Source organism: Mesocricetus auratus, unplaced genomic scaffold, assembly GCF_017639785.1.
Source record: "Mesocricetus auratus isolate SY011 unplaced genomic scaffold, BCM_Maur_2.0 Super-Scaffold_100028, whole genome shotgun sequence".
NCBI lineage: Eukaryota > Metazoa > Chordata > Mammalia > Rodentia > Cricetidae > Mesocricetus > Mesocricetus auratus.
This window is the reverse complement of record NW_024429209.1, coordinates 5,072,561-5,088,789: the sequence shown is the minus strand read 5'-3', so window position 1 is coordinate 5,088,789 and position 16,229 is coordinate 5,072,561. Positions and strand designations below refer to the sequence as shown.

Genomic DNA, 16,229 nt, shown 5'->3' with positions numbered 1-16,229 from the left:
TGGGTATTACTCAACTGAATGCTCACAAGGCTACGAGGATGCTACGATCTCCCCCATTTTGGACAAGTAGAGTCTAAGGACAGAGAACAAAAGGACGTCTCTGTGCCAGGGTCACATGGGAACCTGCACAGTCAATTTCAGAGCCAGGTTGTCCACCTCCAGGGTCAAGATACATTTTTAAAATGTTACCAGTTTTATTTTATGTGTATTGGTGTTTTGCCTGCATGTATGTCTGTGCACCACATATGTCTGGTGCCTGGGGAGGTCAGATCCCCTGGAACTGGAGTTACAGCTGATTGTGAGCTGCCATGGGGGTGCTGGGAATCAAACCCAGGTCCTCAGGAAGGGCAGTCAGTGCTCTTAACCTCTGAGCTATCTCACCAGCCCCCAGGGTCTAGCTCTTAAGCACCTTCCAGCACCGACATGGCAGTGGAAAGAGAACTGAGAACAGAGTTGGGGACTGGTCCTGTGACAGTGTTCCCTTCCAGCACGAAAGAGAAGACGCCAGAGCAGCATGCCACAGGCTGAGTGAGGACCATGGAGGATTTCAGAAACGCAACAACATCCTAGAGTACCAGCTATTGGGGTGGAGGGAGGGACGGTTCCACTTGTTCATTATTCTGCACAGAGTGCCAGTGCTGCAGGAAGCAGGCTGTCAGTAAATATTTGTGGGAGGGAAGGGAAACTGTTATTGTATTCATTAGCCAAAAGCTGGACTCGTTGTCTCCAACAATGAAAATAGCGGGCTAAGATAAAGCCAAGGTTGGGGGTTGGAGAACTGTGTGGTCCTCACAGGCCTGCAACCCCAGCTCCTGCGAGGTGGAGGTAGGAGGATCCGAAGTTAGAGGCCGTACTCGGTTGCCTCCCAGGACTACAATGAGACTGTCTCAGAGGTGGGGGCCATCTCTTCCTAATGTGGACTGATGGGGTGGTTCACACTTGACCTCAGGGGCCTGCTCCTGCACAGTCCCGGTTCTGGGGCAGGGGGCCTTACCTTCTTCGGCGTCGTTCCTCAGTGAGGCCTCGAGCAGTGCCACACTGGCCTCAAAGGACACCTTCTTGCGACGGCCACCCGTGCTGCGCTTCCGCTCGTGCTTGCGCTTCCGATGAAGCAGGTCCTGTTCATACTGCGCCCACTTCTTCAGTTGCTGTGCCCGGCGCTTCTGGGCTGCGCGCAGGCGCTCAAGCGTAGGTACCTTCTCCAGCAGCTGCAGCTCCGTTAGCAGGTCCACGTGGCTGGCCATGGCCCTGCACCTGCCCTTGCCCTGCCTGGGGCTAGCACGGTGCACCCGGGGCCAGGGGAGCGCGGGGGCTCCCGAGGGGCTGGAGCCTCATGGTGGGGCCTGGAGAGGGGAGACAGACACACAGATGAACTGGTCAGCCCCGAGAATACACATTGCAGGGTATAGAAAACCACCCGACCACCCTGACCAGAGTTCAAAACTCCCTTGAGGTTTTCTTTCCATTTGTGCCAAAAGCAAAAGTGCTTTTTGTTGCTGTTTTGTTTGTTTGTTTGTTTTTGATACAGCATTCTCTGTGTAATAGTACTGGCTGTCCTGTGTGGACCAGGCTGGGCTCCAGCTCACTGAGATTCACCTGCCCCTGCCTCCCAAGTGCTTGGATTAAAGATATGTGCCACCACCACCACCGGGCTAAAAGTGCAGATTCTTAAGAGTGGTGTGTGAGTCCCAGCAAGGCCTGGCTCTGCTGTGACCTGAGGTAGTGGTGGTCACATATATTTGAATTAATTGAAGTAAAACTGTATAGTTTCACAGTCACATCTAAGTGCACATTTCCTAGTGGTTCCCATTTTAGATACGAGATCATTCTGTTATTCCAGAAAGTTCTGCTGCATGATGGTGCTTGCCCACCTCTCAAGCCACAGTTAGCTAACAACAGCATCATCTTTGAAGCTTTCTTGTACAAAGGGATCCTACTTCAAGGAATAAGCTTTGTGACACTGGAGGCAGAGGACATCTTGGGGCTCAGGACAGCATGGGGGTGACCTAACCCAGGAAACCCCAGGCTGTGCAGCATTCAAATAAAAGCCCTGGGGGCTGAAAATAGGGTTCAGCTGGCTTGTTCCTTGCCTGGCAGAAACCAAGTCAGGGTTCGATCCATAGCACCGTATAAATAGAGTATGGAAGTGAATGCCTGTGATCTGTGCACTGAGCAAGTACAGGCAGGGGCATCACAAGTTTGAGGTCATCCTTGGCTACACAGTGAATTTGAGGCTAGCCTGAGCTACATGAGAGAGACCTGGTCTCAAAACAAACAAGCAAACAAACAAGTCCTCAGATGCACGAATGCAGGAGCCTCCCTATTGAGGATGGACAAACAGGACCAGAAATAACAGGAGGATGGAAGGGAGGCTGCGGTGGCCCTCAAAGTCCACCCAGGCACCTGTGGAGGAACCCCTGAGGCCCTATCATGGCTTCCACAAAGCAAAACTATTTACATAAATGGAGGAAGACCCTGCTGACCTTTTCTGCTGTCACTCTGTCCCTAGTATGTGAAGGTCCTAACGCTACACAACAGGTGACTTAAGACACTCAGGGCAAAGCCCAACAGAGAGAGATGTGCAAAACTTGAACGGCAACTCTCTTCCTCACTATTTTTGCTTGTTTGTCTTAGGACAGTTTATTTTTCATCAAAATGTTCAGCATGGCTATGACATATGATAGATTTATGCTTTCTTACAGTTTACTTCTGTACTGTGGCACACAGCACCCTGGTGACGCACATGTGGAGGTCAAAGGGTAACCTGCTGGAGTCAGTTCTCATCCCATCATGTTCTGGGTTCTGGGAATCAAACCCAGGTCACCAGTCTTGCTGGCAAGCACCTTCACCAACCTGAGACCAGCCTGAGCTATGCAGTGGAACTATCTCATAAAGTCAAAAACATTGAAAAAACAATTTGCATAAACAAAAGATCTTTAGGAGCCTGAATTTCAAGGATTAAAGTACTCCCCAGACTCCAAAGTTTACTAACTGCTGAACTATTAGACCTGGAAACTTTCGGCTGAAGTCTCTCCCACATACACACCTTGGAGAACCTTCAAAGGAAAAGAACCTACATCCGCTCTCAGAGACTGAAGCCTCACATCACCACAGACCCTGGGTTCTCCGAGGCAAAGGAAAGGGGTCTTTCAACAATCACTTGAACCTCTCGAAGATTGTATTCCCATCTGCAAAATGCTCTATAACCTCCCAGAATCCCCAGGGTACTCAAGAATAAAGGAGCTGGCTAAGGTTGCACATCTACTAGCAAAGAAGAAGGGATGGGTGGAGGCGTGAATACAGAGCACCCTCGACCCACCAGGCAAAGCTGTCTCCAGTTGTTGGGAGACATGAAAAGATGGATGGGTCCACATCTGTGGGATGAAAAAAAATTAGCTGGGCAATGGTGGTGCACACCTTTAATCCCAGCACTCGGGAGGCAGAGGCAGGTGGATCTCTGTGAGTTCGACACCAGCCTGACCTACAAGACCTAGTCCAGGACAGCTTCCAAAGCCACAGAAAAACAAAAACAAAAAACAAACAAAGGTGCCTTCTAAGGGAAATCAAACAAGCCTGAACTTCAGGAAGACATTGATGATCTTCTGGGTCCTTTGCTTCAGTATCCTCCCTCTAGACTGCCTTTCCTTCAAGGCCAAACATCAGGGATTTCCATGCCAGCCCCTTAGGAGTCAAATGGCCCATCGCCTTCAATCCCTGAAACCAGAAGATAAGCCAGCAGCAGCTGGAGAGGAAACAAATTGACAGTGTGGCAGGGTCAAGGCTCCAGGGGTCTAAGTGGGTCTAATCTCAGTTGTCAATAAACCAAGAACAAGATTCAACAGGAAACACACTGCTTGGCTTTCATACTCTTTGCTTTAGTTTGGTTTTGGTTTTGGTTTTAAGTAACTTGGAGTTTCTGGGTCTGGTGGCATCCTGTCATCCCAGCTACTTGGGAGGCAGAGGCAGGAGGATTTCAAGTTCTAGTCCTGTCTGAGATAGAATGAGTTCAAAGCCAGGCTAAGTGGCTTACTGAGACCCTGGCTATAAATTAAACAAACAAGCAACAAACAACACAAAAGGAAAGGAAAGGAAGGAAGGGAGGGAGGGAGGAAGAAAGAAAGAAAGAAAGAAAGAAAGAAAGAAAGAAAGAAAGAAAGAAAGAAAGAAAGAAAGAAAGAAAGAAAGAAAGAAAGGAAGGAAGGAAGGAAGGAAGGAAGGAAGGAAGGAAGGAAGGAAGGAAGAAAGGAGGGAGGGCGGGAGGACCACTATGGTGACACAACCCTTTAATCCCAGCACTGGGGAGGTGGATCTCTGAGTTTGAGACCAGGCTGGTCTATAGAGTGAGTTCCAGGACAGCCAGTGCTACACAGAGAAACCTTGTCTAGAAAAACCAAAAGGGGGATGAAAGAAAAGACAACAAGAAACCCTGGGGCTCTAGCTTAGGAGTAGAACGCTTGCCTGGCATGAATGAAACCTCGGATCAATCCCTAAAGCTGCAAAAAATAAAATATAGCATCTTTTAAAAAGTCTTACAATCCTTTTGTAATTAACTTTTTATTTTGAGAACAGGGACATGGCCCACCAATTTTAATCCACATTCCCCAGTTACAGATTCTTATTTGTATGTTTCCTCTACAGTAATTTTTTCAGTGCATACCACCACAGTAAAATATCAACTGCTCCCCAGCTACAAGCACCCCTCCCGGCAATCCCCCAGCTCCCCTAAGCACCCCAAGCCCATTCACATCCCAGCCCTTGGCACTAATCTGTTGCCAGTTCTAGACTTTTATTCAAACAACACTACAGGAACAAGAGGAGAAAGCAAATAAGATGTGAGGCCTGGCTGTCTTCATTCCACAGGACCATTCCTTTAAGTGTCATCCCAATTACCACACGGGTCAACACTTTACTCCTTTTTATTGCTATCCAGTATTCCACTGCACACTAATTTGTTTCCCCATCCAGCTACTGGAAAAGATCTGGGGTGTTTCCAGTTTGTGGCTATTAAATTCATGGACAGGTTTTTGTGTAAGGATACGTTTTCATTTCTCATGGGCAAATGTCCTCAGAGCACAACTGTCAGGTGATCTGGTAATTGCCCCAGTTAGTTTTAAAGAAATCGCCACTCTCCTCTCCAGAGGGCTTGCTCCTGGCATGAATGAGCCAGGATCCCTGGCAGCTCTCAGTATTGTCCCTGCTCTGTACTTCAGTCACTGAGATAGATACTGTGGCTGGGTGGTTTTTGCTTTTTGTTTTTGTTTTTGTTTGAAGGTATAGAATGAAGTTGAATGCACCAGCACACGGTGTCATGGTGACACAGGGCCTCACTGGAACTGGACAACCAGAGGCTAATTATGCCTCTCCTTCTTCAAGCTAACTCCTGGACTAGCCTGATTCAGAGATGGATGCATGGGAGACTAGTTCTCCTTTCCTGACAGCTCCTGCCTGTCAATCAAAAGACCCACCCAGTCCTCTCTGCAACTTAAAGAAACAGGCACTGTCATGCCTATCTTCCACGTAAAGAAAACAAAAAGATGAAGTCATTTACTCAACATCACACAGCTAAAAAGTAGAAGAGCTGTGGTCTAGGGATGCCGGTCAGTTGTTGGGCTGCTCGCTAACACGCATGAAACTGTGGCTCACTCTCTGTCTCTCTCTCTCTCTCTCTCTGTCTCTCTCTCTCTCTCTCTCTCTGTCTCTGTCTCTGTCTCTCTCTCACTCACACACACACACACACACACACACACACACACACACACACACACACTCACACTAGAGAAGACAGGACTGTCCAGACTGAAGAGATCAAGAAAGTCTGAGGTCTGTGAGGTACACTTTTTGACTACAGGCTAGTCTTACCCAGCAAACCTCCTGTAGTCCGTTCATGTTTATTGGTCTGTTTGGATTTATCCCACACCATCTTCAACATCTCAACCACATTTAAAACTTGGAGTTTTTTGCCAGGTGTTGGTGGTGCACATCTTTAATCCCAGCACTCGGGAGGCAGAGGCAGGAGGATCTCTGTGAGTTCGAGGCCAGCCTGGTCTACAGATCGAGTTCCAGGACAGCCTCCAAATCAATACAGAGAAACCCTGTCTCAAAAAACCAACCAACCAACCAAACAAACAAACAAAACCTTGGAGTTTTCACATCCAATATCAGACATATAGCTTTTCTTAGAACATCTCAAGATCTAGCCACATAGACTCAACTGGCAGCCACCAAAAGGTGCAGAGAAAGGCTGTACCTTCTAAGGAAACATATCCCTTCTAATTTACCCCAGTTCCTACCACCATCCTACCCCACCTGACTTCATGTTAATTGTCACCGATCACTAGCTCCTGTAGTCACTGAGTCTTGACCCCTGTATTAGGCAGAGGGACATGGCAGCATCCAAACATCAGAGATCCATGGAAGGCCATTGGAATCTCCACAACAGAGCAGGGTACGGCTGTTTATACCCCTAGCATGGCCAGGCCTTCGAGCTGTCCAGCAAGCCCTCAGCAAAGGTGCTTAGGGTGCCAGGGACTGACAGCAGACAGCATGCTTACATCACTCCCCGAGGAGACCTTCCACTGGCATCCAGCTCACCTAAGTGTCCAGTGTCTTACAGTGCCCTGACCGCACACACATCCACTGACCACACACTAGGTAGGAGGGCCCCAAGACATACCAAGTGACAGCAGGAAGAAGTCACACCAGGCAGGCAGCTGCATGCCAGAAGGCTTTCCACTTGTCAAACACCTTCCTAGCTGGGTATGGTAGCTGGTGCCTGTGATCCAGCACTCAAGAGGCTGACACAGACCAGCTCCGGTGAATCTGAGACTAGCCTGGGCTACACAGTGAGCTCCAAGATAGTCACACTAACAGTATAAGACCGTGTCTCAAAATAATAATAAAGAAAAATTTAAAAAAGGAGGCATTCCTCAGCCATCATCTCAACCAAGAGTTCTAAGCATGGAAAGAGAACTCACTCAGAAGAAAGTCACTAGTCTGTACATTTAATACACACTAATAAAAACTATTGAAACCAAGGCCAGTAGTACACACCTGTAATCTCCTCCTCTCCTCTCCACTCCCTTCTCCTTTTGCCCCTCCCCTCCTCTCCCCTCCTCTTCTCCTTTTGTCTCCCCTCCTCTTCCATATTCTCCCCCCTTTCCCTCCCCTCCCCTCCTCTCCCCTCCCCCTCAGTCTGATGCTCATAGGTGGTAACATGTTTAGAACCATGCCGGTCTCCCTTGTAAACACACAGACAGTCCCCCTGAGGTTCCCAGCCTGGGGGAAGGGGACAGCAATGGTATTTAGATTAAAATGTAGAAACATCATTTGCTTTTCTGTGGATTTGTTTTCACAGTTACTGTTTATTTATGGAAGTGACATGAAATTTCCTTTTTTATATAACTCCATTTCAATCTACAACTAGTAACTTGGTAGTAAAGAAAAATGAAATAATGACAGAATTCAGTGTTGGCAGGATATGTAAGTCACTGACATTTGGGGAAGCCACCTCACAATGACAACTGGTTCTCATGACAACAGTCTTAGAAGAGAGCGACTCACATGGTTTGGGGAGAGGCGTGTTTTGTGGTTTAGTCTTAGTGCTGGGGAGGGAACTCAAGGCTTGCATATGCTCAGCAAAGGCTCTACCACTGAGTTGCAGCCCCGGCCCTGGAAGCATCCATATGCACTCAAACAAATGTTTCTCAAGCATTTGCCACATGCCAGGGCTGTGCTAAGGAATGAGGACATAGTAGGTAAAAGATAGGCGTGGCCCCTGTCCAGCTGAGAGATGACAAAACAGGCAAGGGAGCACAGAATGGGTGGCAGTTTGTAGCAGGAGCCTGACTCCTGGCATGGTGCTCCCCACACAAGCTCCAGACAGGCAGACCTGCCACTGCCCTGCCCGCTTTGCTCTAGGCCAAGAAATTAAGGACAGTTGCCCAGCCCCCTGGAGAAAGATAAGGACAGCATCTCCCCAGAGAGAGTAGTAAAAGGGGCCAGGGCACATTTTCTGTCACTTTGCCTATCAGCCCCTCCTACCTCACCCCTTGGGTTCCCTGGAGCAGGGCCCCAGGACAGCTCCCTCCTGACTGCTAGTTTTCAGGTGACCTAGTTTCCCCCAATAGACCCACACACCACCTCCGCCCCCATCTGAGAAAACCCTGCTCAGGCTAATTAAAGAATTGCCTGGTGCGGACAACAGCAGCCAACCACCCCCCCGGCACGCACGCCTCCCCCCAGAAGGGCAATGGCCTGGGTGCTGGGAGAGTCCAGGAATCCAGGGCTCCATTGAGCTGGGAAGTGACTTCTTCAAGAGAATCTTGCATCCCAAACCACACTTGGACAATGGAAACCGTGCAGGGTACCAGGCCCTGGGAGAATAATAATTTTAATACTTTAAGGAGATTCCCAAGGAAGCCAGGCCTGGAGATAAACCCACAGTGGAGTAGACATATTTTAAGCCTGGTGTGTGGTGAGAGTACCAACGGACTATCACACAGGCCTGTTGGACCTCTGCTCATAAAGGTACTGGGCTGGGGGTATGAGCATGGGAGGGGTCTGCACAGGCCAAGGCAATGAAGTCATCCAGGAAGTATGTGTGAGTGTGAGAAGAATCGGAGGCCAGGGGAAGCAGGGTGGAGCACTGAATTTCCCCACATCTGGGCCACATACCAAAATAGTTCTATTGTGACCAACAGGAAGTTAAAGGTTAAGGCACTGGGCCCTGGGAGAAGCAGGAAGGTGTTGTCAGACCTTGAACTTGCCTATCATCCAGCAGCGTCTAAACTTGGTTCTTCTCGGTGTGCATACCCATCCTTGCTGCCATGAGGAGAAAGGGCCGGTGTGTGGATCTGGGCTCCCAGGGACTGGGCACCACAAGACGGGCCATTAAGGCGAGGGGCAAGAAGGATGACCATGGTCCTGTGGGGAGGTGGGGCCTCAGGTGGGTGACAGGACACGCCGCAGGCGGATGGGGGTGCTACTGGGGATGAGTGTAACTCTGAAAGAGCAGATCTATGGGGTCACAGAACTCCTCCATCATCCTGGGTCCTGACTGGTGAGAGCTTTTGGCAAGGGCCTGAGCCCAAACGAAGAGATTGGCTCTAGAGTAGGCATACGTCCTAAGGTGGCCCAAGCTTTTCTTCCCACGGAGCCGGAAGACTTAGGGGAGGTGCTGCTGAAGGCTGGCTGTCTTGAGATGAAGCCAAAGCTTGGATGGCACAGGACATGAAGGGGCCTTTAATCACTAAGTCCCTGGACTCCAGCTAGCCAAGCCAAAAAAAGCCAAAAAACCCCATTTATTATTTCAGGCAGCTACTGATAACCCAGAACATCCTAACACTCGGCAAGGATGATTTTAAAGATGATTTTAAAGATGGAGCTAGTGAGCCCCAGAAGGGCTGTAGCCTCTCACTGAAGACCACTACCAATACTACCGTACTTTCTCCTACAATGGTCACTTCTGGTTCAACAGGTCTAGATGGAAGGCCAGCCTTGAGGGAAGGCGAAAGGTCAAGGCTAGATTCCTGCAGTAGTCATGTCTATTGACTTGAGGGAAAGGACTCTCCCCCCCACACACACACATACAGGAGAGCAGCTGGTTGACACATCTTTGGAATCAAGCCTACTAGTTTGAGAAAAACAACACGAGGAAAGGTGAATTCAAATTGAAGAGACTTTCAAACATGAGTCAGAGAGAAAAGAGTTTCAAAGTTCACACTGTTAAAGAAAATGTTCGGCATTTTTTTCATGGTTCCTCGGCTATTCTTCTCCACCGTCTTGGCAGGCTCCAGAGGAAGGGCCACGAGTGCTTTTCTCCCGTGTTTCCTGCACCGCTGAGCACAAGGGGAAAAGGAAAACAAAACAAACAGGCCTGGTGCCTCCTCCCAGCTCTCACTCGGGGCCTGCTTTTTCTCTTCAAGGATGTACACCCCCACGCGCCCACAATCCATCTGAATAACAGCATCAATACAGAGACTCCACTCGTGAACAAAGAGACTGGTGGGCCCTGGGTGTTCCAGAGAGCTGAAAGAAATTACCCCTGTCCCTCAGGCCCCATTTCAGGGGACTTGGTACACTGATTGTCCTACTCCTGTAGGGATGACCCTTTTAGACTCTGGGCACAGTAACCATACATGGGTCTCCTGGTTCTAAATTTGATGAGGGACTAGGGCCCCATGGGCCTGCTCCTCAACTCCCTTTCTCCCAGATATATTCCTTCATTCATACCTCTGCATTGTGGCCCTGACCCTTTACCTGAAGCCCATTTATAGGGTTTCAAATTTATGAGCAGGATCCATAACCCACAGGAGTGAAGAATGACCACACAGTCCATGGACCAAGCTCTCTCAGGAGACGAAGCATGGTCAGCCCTGGGGCACTAAGGACCTTTGTCTGGACTATCTGGGGATCTTGGTTGCTCTAGTTTCAGGCAGAGTCAGGCTCATGGACAGGAAATATAAAGAGACAGCATTAACCTGGCATAAGAAGAAAACCTTCTAATGTAAAAGCAGAGGCCAGCCCTGGAATAATGTCAGCATCCCCACAACTCAATAACCACCCATCAGATTGCAAAGAGACAAGATCCAGTGGGGTGACTGGGAAACCACCCTATCAGGAGAAAGGATTCTATTGAGCATGTCTGGAGGCCACAGTTGACAATGCAACTTGTTGGGTCCATTTCAGGCAGATAACTGCTTGATGTTTGGGGATGGCTCTCATGTAAAGGTACATGGCCTCCTTGGGCTTCCAAGGAAACTTCAAAGAGGGCCAATGGTCTGGTGGTCACAGGAAACCCATGACCACATCAATCTTCCACAGTGAGCTTCTCATTAGACACTTGAATCCCGAGAAGCCAGACCACTTGTGGGTAAGAATGCCGTTGTGGAGAGAGGCACAGGGGACAGATACGAAGGTGCAAAGGCCAGAGATGCACAGACCTAATACAATGCCTGAAAATATCCCATGTGGCCCTGTCAATCACAGTCACCAGGTTCCCAAAGATGCTTATTTAATAGCTAAGTAGAGGGAAATGGGAGTCTTATTACACACACAGTTCCTCCAGGATTGGGGCTGTGAACCCCCACCCCCCACCCCTGTGCAGGAACAAAAAAACTCCCTCCAGAGTTAGAGGGATCATTTTCAAAGCAGGCCACCCGTGGCTACAGAACATCCTCCTGAATCACAGGTCATTAAACAAGGGATGGCTGTTAGTCTTGTCTAGATCACCTCCTCTGCAGCCCTCTCTCTCCCTTCCCTACTTAAGATCCTAGTCCTCAGTGTGGAGATACGGCTTAGTGAGCAACACACTCTACACAAGCATCTGATCCCTAGAACTAACACAAACAGTGCTCTGGAGGGGAAGACAGGGACCCCTAGATCAAATTGACTAGATGAACCGGAAAGCTGTAAGTCCAATACAGAAAGTGGAAAACGGTAGAGGAAAACACGGAACGCCAGCCTCTAGCGCCAGGTACACCTACGCACGCACTAACACGCATGCACACACTCACACACACACACATACATACAAAAGCAGTTTAATCCTCTAGCGTTAAAGGCAAATGTCTAGAATGTTATCAAACCAGACAGAAGGACTTCTCAGACCCCAGGATATCATTTGAACAACACAGAATAGCTGTCACTTCAGCGGTGGACAAGAACCAAAGCTATCTCCAACTCACCTACCCCTAGGGGTAGAATGAACTAGGCTCCATCATGCTAAGATGCTGAAGGCCAGGTTCCAGAAAGTGACATCTTAAGCCAACTACAGTAAAATGGTAGTATGTTCAGCTGACTGCCCCCTCTCCCTGTACTATATACCTAGAGCACAGAGACACAGTGTAGGGTTAGGGCCCACCTGACACCCTTCTCCATCTGGACATAGAGATCACTGGCTTGTCCATCCCCAGCACTGTGGGCTGCACCACCTTCCTAACAAAAGGGGAGGAGCACTCTGGTCCAATCACCAGCAAGACTTCCCCACCCCCACCCTCACCATCACCACCACTACCCCTTCTCCTTGCAGCCAGGGCCAGGCTCAGCCAGCAGGGAAGTTGCCGGGATGAGGATTTTACAAGACTTTTCATATGAACTATCTGCTGAGGTATGTAGAATAATGCCAAGGAAGCGGGTGAGTTTGAAGATGGTCCTACCTGGAGGACAGGATGAGAGAGGGAGGGGCCAGAGTGAATCTGAGTTGATTCCAGCTCTCTGCGAGTCAGTGGACCATCTGGGATACAAATGCAAAGTTTACGCACAAAAACAACAGTGGAAGGAAAGAAGAGAGACTCCCCCAAGCATCCTAACTGTTTTAAAAGATCTTCCATGTGAAGTACAAGATTTTAGAATCTACAGCGTTAGCAATGAGACAACTAAGAAGATATATTGGTTGAGAAAGCAGACAGACCAATTCGCAAGAAGAAGGTAACTGTCAAGATCGTTACAGAACAAAACACACGCTTAGCTCAGCTAAAGGGAAGCCTTGCAGGGCCTGTTATCTGTGCCCGTGAAACGAACTCAGGGAGAAAGCATGCCAAGAGACAATGGCAGTCTCTCGAATTAGCACCCCTACCCCCATTCAAGCTCCACTGTAACATCTCTTGGGAGTAGTGCAACAGCTCTGAAGATGTAGATGTTGTCCCCATTCCAAACAGGATATGACTAGGCTACAGCTATAGCTCAGCTGGTAGAGTACTTGCCTAGAGTGCGTGAGGCCCTGAGTTTGATCCCCAGCATCTCATAACACACCTGTAACCCTAGGACACTGAGGTAGAAGCAGGTGGACTTGGAGTTCAGAGTCATCCTTGGCTATATCTCAAATCTGAGATAAGCTTAGAATATATGAGACACTGTCTCAAAACAAAAACAGAAAATACACTCAGAGAGGATAGGGCACTTGTAAGTAGGGCTGAATTCCAGCTATTCCGTGTTGGCATCTCTTCTTTATCAGCTTGCCATCTGCTTGATGGGCCGGTGCCTAAACCATTTGCTTGGTATGTTTAATATCTCCCCTACTTGAAAATAAAAGGGAAAAAGGCAGGCAAAGAAGATAAGCTCTGAAGTCTGATTGGTATAAGAAGATGAATTCTTGTTTATTGGTTTTCATTTTGTTCTGGCTTTGGGTTTTGTTTTGAGTCAGACTGACCAGGAACTTACTATGTAACCAAAGATGATCTCAAACTCCTAATTCTCCTGCCTCCAAGTGATGGGATTTCGGGTCTGTACCATGACACTTGGCTAGAAGATGAATGCTTGAAGGAAATATACGAAATCTATGCAGAATAAGAAACAGCTAATTCAAGTCAGAATTTCACTTAGTGTTAGAACTGACTGCATATGTAGGCTTGGGCAGGAAGTGGGTGTACCTCATTCTAAATTCATCTCCTGTCCCTTTCAAGGCCCTAGGGACTCAGCCTCCATGGCCAAATATCCCCTTTCTGGTGAGTGAGTTTTCATTCTCATTTCTCGAAACAAATTCCAGACCAGACTCACAACAGTTACTATCTGATCCTCTCTTGCCTAGGACGTGAAACAGGAAGTTTCCAGAACCTTCCCCGCTTGATGGATGGTTTTTGGCTTTTTTGTGGGTTGGTTTTTTTTTTTCATCCAAATGCAGTTTTTGAAGTTTCCTGGTACTGCACCTGTGACCTCCTGGGCTACCATGCAGAGATGCACGCCGTGGCGCTGTGGCGGACTGCATGACAGCACTTCTGTCACTCCCCTGTGATCTGCAGCCAGAGTTCCTCTCTTTGATTCCCTCCTCCTGGGCGTGCAGAACTCTGAGCAGACCTCAGCTTCTCTATTCCCTTTGAACCTGAAAGTCCCATTGCAGGAAGCCGTGTTACTATAGCAATAGAATTCGGCTTCCTGAGTCAAAAACCTGACCTCTATTAACCATGGTGCTTTGCACTCAGATGTCTAGAACGCTCTCAAATGATGACATCTCTAATTCGTGTCTCAGGTCTTTAACAAGTAACTAGTTTGGAAGGGTTCATGTCTGTGTGTGTGTGTGTGTGTGTGTGTGTGTGTGTGTGTATGCACATAGGGGAAGGAGAGAGATCAGAGGTTGATATCTGGTGTCTTCCTGCATCACTATCCACCTTATTTTTTGAGACAGAGTCTCTTATTGTACCTGGAACTCACATTTGGCTAGACTGGTTGGCTAAGCAATGAATTCCAGGGGTCCACCTGCCTCTCTCTGTCTCTCCAGTACTGGGGTTACAGGTATGTGCCACCATGGTCAACTTCACACAGGTTCAGGCTTCCAAATTCATGTCCTCACATTTGTATGCAAGCATTTTACCAATTGATCCATCTCTACAGTCCTAATTTGGGGTTTTCTTCTGGCAATTTTCTCTACCAATTCACTTTTATTTTCAATGAAAAACTTTATTTACTTAGTCAACAAATGAGTATTCATTTTCACCTACTGCACCAGAAGCAGGAAGGTGTGTGATTCTCAGGGATCCTAAATGGACAAAGCAGCAAGATTCTACAGCTAGCAAGGGCAGAATGCTCCTGCTGGACCAACCTTCTAGCCCACATACAATTGTGACCTCTAGACACTCCCATCCACCCTCCAAAGAGGAGCCTACTGGAAACCACCAAAAATCTGGCAGAAACTGGAGGGAACTCCAAAGTTAGAAGACAGAACAGGACAAGGCAGCTTGTATTTTTCTAACTTTTAAATGTGAGGGAATTTCCCTCCATCAGACCTGTGCGTGGCAGCTAATCCTTGGTTAAAGATTTTTCTTGAGGGACTTGGGCAATTAGAGGGCAAAATTCAGTCTGTGACAGCTGCAAAGTGAAGAAAGGTAACCCCACCACTCCCCATAAGATAAAGTCACAAGACAGCGGCCCTACACATTACGTAGTATTTTCATGGTGGAGCATGTGGGGAGGGAAACAAGAGTTCAGGGTCACTCTCAGCTCACAGTGAGCTTGAAACCACAGCCAGTCAAGTCAGAAGGGGGCCTGGGAGAGAAGCAGGGTGGGAGATTGTACACAACGCTTCGAGGATGCTAAATCCTGGAAAGATGCAAGCAGTGCAAACCAGGCTCAAAGAAGTGACCAAGATCTCAGCTGTCGCACACGGTGCTAGCTCATTTTGTGTCAACTTGACACAAGCTAGAGTCACTGGAAAGGAAAGAGCCTCAATTGGGAAAATGCCTCCATAAGACGGGCTGCAGGCAGGGCTTAGGGCATTTTCTTAATTAGTGATCAAGGTGGGAAGGCTCAGTCATGGTAGGTGGTGCCACCCTGGGCTGGTTTCTGGGTTCTATAGGAAAGCAGACTAAGCAAGCCACAAGAAGCAAGCCAGTAAGCAGCACTCCTCCACGGCTTCTGCATCAGCCCCTGCCTCCAGGTTCCTGCCTGCCCTGTTTGAGTCGCTGCCTTGGTTTCCCTCAGAGAACTGTGACTTGGGATATGTAAGCCAAATAAACCTTTTTCTTCCTAAGTTGCTTTTAGTCACAGTATTTCATCATAGCAACAGTAACCCTAACTAAAGCGCTTGCCCAGGGGATGCTGTTTGGAGTTGGAGGTTGGACAAGCTAATAGCCAGTTACTTAAAATCTTTCATTTCTGAGAAACATAATAGAATCCAGACTCTCTCCACATCTTTATAGCACTCGGGATGTAATCTAAAATTACTATAAAGGGGCTGGAGAGATGGCTCAGCAATTAATTGCGCTGGCTGCTCTTCCAGAGGACCCAGGTTTGGTTCCCAGCACCCACATGGAGGCTCATTACCACAGTAACATTACTGCTGGGGGATCTGACACTCTCTTCTGGCCTTGGTGGGCACCAAGTATGGTGCACTCACATATGTGCAAGCAGAACCCTCATACACTTAAAATAACATTTGAATGAATTTCATTTTACGAGTTAAGTTCTCACTATGTAGCCTTGGCTGGTCTGGAATTGCTACATAGACCACACTGGCCTCAAACTCACAGGGATCTACCTCCGTCTCTCTTTCCCCCAAAAGTGCTGGAATTAAAGGCACACACCACCATGTCTGGCCAATAACTCTTTAAAAATAAATAACAATAAAATAAAGCTACCATAGGGTCAAAAATTGTTAAAAACTGGAAAAACATGACCCACACAAAAGAGAAAAGGCAATCAATGGTGTCTTCTCAAAATGAAACACACGTTGAAACCAATAGGGATAGAATCCTTAAAGCAACCATTCTCAATTTGCTCAAGGATGTAAAGGAACGAAT

General features: G+C 48.0%; 1 protein-coding gene across 4 annotated transcripts in view; it reads right to left on the bottom strand.

Moving 5' to 3' along the window:
• Ppp1r16b (protein phosphatase 1 regulatory subunit 16B) overlaps window positions 1-16,229 on the bottom strand; it is a 92,556-nt gene that overhangs the window by 62,806 nt on the left and 13,521 nt on the right. For all 4 annotated transcript variants that reach the window (XM_040733138.1, XM_040733135.1, XM_040733137.1 and 1 more), the window contains exon 2: window positions 995-1,343. In XM_040733138.1, the coding sequence (XP_040589072.1) occupies window positions 995-1,244 (250 nt within the window). In that variant the 5' untranslated portion in view covers window positions 1,245-1,343. The remainder of the gene's footprint in view (window positions 1-994; window positions 1,344-16,229) is intronic.